The sequence below is a fragment of the Mesitornis unicolor genome, unplaced genomic scaffold, assembly GCF_000695765.1.
Source record: "Mesitornis unicolor isolate BGI_N332 unplaced genomic scaffold, ASM69576v1 scaffold30271, whole genome shotgun sequence".
Lineage (NCBI taxonomy): Eukaryota > Metazoa > Chordata > Aves > Mesitornithiformes > Mesitornithidae > Mesitornis > Mesitornis unicolor.
The window spans coordinates 13,248-19,968 of NW_010166325.1; the positions used below are offsets into that span (position 1 = coordinate 13,248).

Sequence of the window (6,721 nt, forward strand, 5' to 3'; positions counted from 1 at the left end):
TCCTGAAAGTGCTGACTTTCAGCAGTCAGTATAGGAAGTATCTTAGGCTGGGAGTCCTTCTGTTAATGGAGATCATTAAGAGCTCAGCCCACTGTTGCCCAACACGTTGTATCACTTTCACTGGACCAGAAATTTTTATTGTAAGCAATAAGATCATCTTTCAGGTTGGGTAATTGCCCTTCCTGCAAAAGCTTAGCTTTTGTTGGCTCTGAAACCTTAATTTTCTAACCTAGCCCCACAGGTAGCACTTTCCATCACTCAACACTTATTTAAGGCCTATTCCTAAAGTGGCCTGTTTAGTAAAAAAACCAAATCTCAGTAAGCCTACTTACATCTGATTTTACACCAATGTTTGTTTGCACAGTGCTGTCAAGAGCTTTTCAGATGAAAGACAATGCCTGATGCTATTTACTATTTTGACTGCCACTATCAGCAGGACTGCATAGGAGAGAAATGAGAAGAGCTCATCTGAAATGAGCCTACAGATGAGATCTTCATTAACAGAGATAATCTACAACTCTAGAAAGAGTTTATTAATGTTTTCCTCACCTTGGTGCCAAGCAGGATTATCTGTACAATTGGCAGATATTGTTTCCTGCCCTGTCCCAGCTGGACTTTTATTGTACTGGAGTTACTTGCTGCAGAAATGTCAGCCAAGCACCCAGCTGCCTGCTGCAGCAAGCCTTCCAGGAATGCACCTCAGCATCCTGGGAAATAAAGGCACAGCTGCACCATCCTGTCAGACGTGCATGCTCTCTCAGAAGCTTTCTACTTTCTGGAAGCTACTCAGATGTAATTTCTAAAGCTCAGAAACAATTTATGCTTCTGTTATTCTTACATACTACCTGCACCACAGCTCAAAGGCACAGGCACCTGTTTGCATGGAGAATGCATGGTCAGCCCATGGTCCTGTGTCTCCTGTGTTGGTGTCAAAACAAGGTGCTGAGACAAGGCAGCATTTGCCTCCTCACCTGCTCCTTCAATCACTGTAGCCCTCAGCATGAAGTGCTGCCAGTCCTAACCATGGCTGTTTCTCTCCCAGTGCCATATCCCTGTGGGAGAATCACAGCTCCTGAAGTAAAGAGCAAGCTAACCCGAGCCATAAACACCTTTGAGCACTGGAACATCACCACCGAAAACGATGCTCAGGACGAGGCACTCGACGACCTCATAGAAACCAGCACTGCTGCCTCCACGAAGATCACACCAATAATTAAGACGGGCACACGAGTTGTTGGTGGGTCAGACAGCATGAAAGGCGAGGTGCCTTGGCAGGTACTGGCTATTTCTAAAGCTCCCTGTAACCCCAGCCATTGTGGTCTCTGTGCATTTCTTTCTGAGTGCAGGACCAGCTTACTTCTACATAGCCAAGGCCCATCTCTGAGGTTAGTTTAGCGATAGATCTTAAGTCTGACAGGAGCACAGCTTTTTTCTGTACAGAGTTTTATGCCACAGAAATACAACTCGGCTGGCTGTGTGCAATCCTGGCAAAAAACATAGAATTCAGAGTCACAGCAGCTTTATCTGGTGGTGCACAAAGGACCCAGGTTTGAGCTACAGCAGCAAATTCCCCAATAGTCCCTGAATTTACCAAGATTAAGCCAAAGGCTGAGGGAAGGGAGCTTTGCAAGGCACAGCTTTGCAAGGAACAATGCAGCTCATTTTTTGGCTCCATCAACAGATCCATGATAATTTATACCAACAAAGGATCAGTCCTTGTATGACATCTACCAAATCCAGCTGCTATTTCTTTATCCAACTTGTGACATTGTAGTCATCTCTACATCACCAGAAGTGACAACACAGGTGGTGGGGGGGGAAGGTTGCAGTGAAACCTCCTCCATCTCACCACTCTGCACATACTTTTAAGTAGTCAAAAGGAAAGTCAGCTCCTAGCTTGGATCTTTTTCAAAGTCATCTACTGCCTTTAAATTTTGCTCTGGCTTCAGTGAGCACAGAAATCTTAGTGGCTGATAGAGCAACATGATAAATTCAGATGAGATTTTAGGAATGACAAATCTCTTTCTGTTGTAAGCTCAGGCACAGACTGACACTGGTGATGTCAATGAAAAGTTGCCCATGTAAATGTCCATTCACAGAGATCTGCCGAGGGAGTGAAGCAGTGAGCAAGGGATGTGCAGAAAGGTCAGGAGCAGGCATCTGCCCTCTGTTTCAGATACATAAGCCAGTAATGTGTCAGGGACATACATGGCCACCAGAAGCAGGAGTGGTAATTTTGTTGGGAGGTCACGTTTTGTGTCTGGAAGGAAGAGGCTGTATGGCTGCCCTGGCTATGCAGAGCTTTCTGGCACAGCCTTCTGTGATGCTGGCATTCACCACACATTCACAGAGAGACAGGAGGAGAACCAGAAAGTTAAATATGAGTAATCAGTATCCATAAAGAAAGTAAATTCACACACTACAAGCCCACCGAGTCTGGCTGGTTGGCTGTGCTCATGGAGACCTTTACCTCTCCAGACACCTGAAAAAATCTCGGTTGCCCTTTTGTTAACTGGCAAATGCAGATGCTCAGCCCGCTGGGATCCAGGCAGGAAGGCTGCTGTGCTCACCTGGGACTTGGCATGGTTGTGAGGCTCAGATGCCAGTGAAGTGCCTTTAAATCATGTCACACTCTTCTCTCTGCCTGCTCCATGGGCAGTCTCGCACCCACAGGCACCCATGGGTGCCAGGCTCCGTGGTGGCAGCCACCATCAGCAGCCTGTCCTGCCCTCCTGTGGCCAGGACACCAGGGATGGAGATGGCTGTGGAGGTGCTCTGGTTTATCACAGTGAGTGAGCTTCATCCTCTTCATTATGGATACTGAGCTCCTAAAATGCAGCCAGCTCTGCCTAATGAGGCATCAAATGAGTAAATACATGGAACGTATGGGGCAGATAGATGGTGATGAGCCATGTCACATGAAAGGAACAAAAGGGATGAATTACAAAGCATTCTTTTTTTAAGCACAGACCACCAAGTCAGCTGATCAATTTAATTAGAACTTTTAGCATAAGGTATGACCTGGCCTGTACTCCATAAATGGCAAGGCAGTTAGGTACCCAAATAAAACATGTAGTTAAGATTTTGTCCCTAGTTAACCAGTTAAGATCTAGTCACTGGCAAAACACTTTTAGGAGGTTTGTGTGGAATGCTTGTATTTTGGATGCTCTAAGTTTTATGCTGAGGCTTCTGTTGAGGGTTGTCTGCTCTTCCAGCCTGGCAGCAAAGGGAATGGAAGGGGACACAAACATGTGTACAGTGTTGGTCATGCTCTATGACAGAGCAAGGGCACAAAGGGGCAGGGACTCCATAAGGAACAGCATCTTTGGCAGCACTGGCTCTGTATGACCTAAACACACCCTGTTCTGTAGCCAAACAAAACCCTCGCATCCCACCAATTTCCCCAAACCCACACGTGTGATTTTCTTCTGCTCCCACAGGTCCATCTGGTGAACAGCCATGATGTGGGCTTCTGTGGCGCGTCCATCATCAACGAGAAATGGATAGTGACAGCAGCGCACTGCCTGCAGCCAGGTGACAACGTCACTGCTGTGGCAGGTGAGCTCTCGAGTGGCATCGGGCCAGTGCAGGCAAGGCATGTGGGACTGGCAATGGCCAGGCACAAGGCATTGCACAGAGCCCTGGGACCCACACCACCATGATGGTCAGCAGTGTGACACCAGTTGCTTTTGGGCACCAGGGCCCCAGTTGCAGATTGCAGCATTTTGGCAGCCTGGTCTCTGCAGGTACCATCCCCTCTGGTGGGAGCAATGAGCTGGGTCTGGCCTCGGTCCCAAAGCCACAGACTTGAGAAACCAGCTCAACCCGACCACAGACAGACATCTCACCTGAGCCAAAGGGAATGCCAGGCTGCTTAAAAAACCTGGTGGGCATCAGTTAAGATGCCACTTCATGAGGTGGTATGATGGATTTTTATCTCTGCTGGCTACGTAGGAACTCACTGTGGATTTCTGCTTACACAGAGTTTTCATACAGCTCTCAGGGAATGGATTTGTGTGGCTGATGCAAGAGGGGCATCAGCAGCCTAACGCCCTGCAAAGAGAAGATTACTGGTTTTGCTCCTAGCTTCTTTAGAAGTAAACAGAATTTACGGATTGAACTAGAGAAATTGGGCTGGCATGTGGGAAAGTGTGCTTTTACAAAAGGGTCTCTGGAGAGTTAGGCAGGGACAGCATGGCCGGTCTGCGTGATGCTGCTACTTTATAAAACAAATGCATCTCCACTTGAAAATTTTTTTCCTCCCTGACCCTTAGTACTCAGACATCCCAGGCCACCTGCTAATAACTCCACATGGGGCTTGGCAAGTGTTGTGGAGCCACATTTCACAGCTGTGGCAGAATCAGCTTCCCCAGATTATTTATTTCTACCCTGTCTGCATATCTAGCATAGGAGGGTTACACTGATAGGTATAGGAGGGGAATCCTGATAGGGTTAGTAATTGCTACAAGGGACACTGAGTGGAGGCAGGGAAGAATCATGCTTTCTGTTTAAACCCTATGAAATACATTGCGGACAAAAATGACGCTCTACCTGAGCCCTGAAACACTGAGTTCATATCTACAGAAACAAGCCCAGCAAGAGGGCTCCTGCTACATCTTCATCTTCCATCTTCACATGAGCAAGCTCCTGGGTGCGTCTGGCCAGATCTTGGGGACTGAGGGCCGTGAAGCTGAGCACCACCTGCCCGACACTGGCAGGATGAAGCTCACAGCTTACACACAGCATTTTTTGCTATCAACTTTCAGGTAATTTTGCTGGAAAGCCCAGCCTTGCATCTGCTAACATGAGAAAATACAAAATGCCCAATGCAAAACAAGCCTCCCTCTAGAAAAGCACCTGGGCAGAGGTTTTGCAATTGCTGCATCTGCACACAAACTGCCTCTCCTGTCAGGCTCTATCCTGCATGTCCCACACCCCTTCACTTAGGTTACATTATCAGCCAGGTCTCCTCAAGCTACCTTCACACCTCTCTGCAGCACTGCTAGCTCTCCAGGGGAGGATTTTGGATGGGCAGCAAGTCAAGAAAGCAAAACACAATTCTGCAGGGCTTCAGAGACTGTTGAATTTGTGCCTGCATCACATACATTGTGTGGACCTCCAAGTCTTTTGTCTCCATTCACATTAAATGTTCAGCTGTGTCTATAGCATCTTGGAAGGTCCAAAAATTGATAGCAGGGGGTGGAAGAAGTATTCCCCTCCCCTCTCCTTCTTTGCCTCTCTACTTTCATCCCTGAAGCATATTTTCAGGTCCCCAGCAACAGTAAGCAACCATAGCATAAGAAAAAAAAACCTTCTGAAAGTCTCCCCCACATCTCTCTTGCATTTATACTGGAGAAACACAGCCTGCAAAGAAGCTGACATTCATGCTCGGCTGCAAAAGAAACCAACAAACCCTCACAGAACACATCAGCGGCACTAGCCACCAAATCCACCTCGACAGGCACAGGGACAACCGTGAACACCGAAAGCCGCCTCACCTTTCCGGCTGGGCAAATGCCTCGAAAGGCAGACCCCAGCAGCCACAGAATGCTGCCGGGGCCAGCAGTTCTGCAGATATTGTTTAGAAGAGACGGTATATTCTGGAGATTACAGCAAAGCATGTAGAAAAAATGCAGCAGAGGTTAAACACGCTCTGCACCTCTCGGGCTGCGAGAAAGCAAGCGGGAAAACTCATCCTGCTCAGGAGCCTTCAGCATGGGCAGGAAAGTGGATTTGGCTACAGACAGCCCCAGATGCTGGCCATTTGCCCACCTGAGGCCACAGAACATTTTCCCTTTCCTCTACCTGTTACACAAGCAGGAGGGGAGGTAACGGACTGCCAGCAACTCAATCACAGAAGCCTGCAATCGCACACAGCTGAGCCTCATGTGGGTGGCAGGGACCAGAGGACACCTGCGAGCATTGGGGTGGGGGGGAGCATTTCCTAGCCCCCTGCACCCTGTTCTGCACCATGTCATTTTAGAAAAGGGAAGGTCAGGTTTCTTTTCACAAATAAATGATTTATTTTAAGCACAAATTTTTAATTCTAGAGGCTTTCTCCCACTTTGGTGTGAGGGCAAAATCCCCTTATATCCTTTTGAGGGTGCTAAATCTCAAAAACAGGCACATTGGTGCTAACCTTGGCAAATGCATCTGGACCTTTGGCACACGATTGGCCAGTGTGCGCCCAGTGTCACATCTGGGGATTCAGGTCCTGCTGGCTGTGGAGACCAAGGACGTGCTGCCATGGGGGGACCTCCAAAGCCCTTTGACAAGGAGCAAGCAGCCTTGCCGGCACTGGGCTTGCAGCAGCCTCAGGACTGGGGTGTGCAGCGCTTATCCCTTTGCAACCACCTGGCTGGGGCAATGTCGCTTTGGGATGGCATCCTCTGGGTATGGTCGCTGGCCCAGCCATGAAGCCCAAGCCACGTTTGTCTCTGCAGGTGAATACAACACCAACGAGAAAGACAACACGGAGCAGCGGCGTAAAGTGGTGAAAGTCCTTCCCCACCCCACGTACAACGCCACGATCAACAAGCACCACAATGACATCGCCCTCCTGGAGCTGGACCAGCCACTCAGCTTCAACAGCTATGTCACCCCCATCTGCATTGGCAGCCGGGAGTTCACCAACGCCCTGCTGAAGCATGGGACGGGGACGGTGAGCGGCTGGGGCAGCACACACTTCCGCGGCCAGACCGCCACTGTTCTCCAGAGCCTC

General features: G+C 48.8%; 1 protein-coding gene across 1 annotated transcript in view; it reads left to right on the top strand.

Annotated features, from left to right (window-relative positions):
* F9 (coagulation factor IX) overlaps positions 1-6,721 on the top strand; it is a 14,568-nt gene that overhangs the window by 7,511 nt on the left and 336 nt on the right. The window contains exons 6-8 of the mRNA XM_010194930.1: positions 1,043-1,275; positions 3,441-3,558; positions 6,444-6,706. Coding sequence (XP_010193232.1) covers positions 1,043-1,275; positions 3,441-3,558; positions 6,444-6,706 — 614 coding nt within the window. The remainder of the gene's footprint in view (positions 1-1,042; positions 1,276-3,440; positions 3,559-6,443; positions 6,707-6,721) is intronic.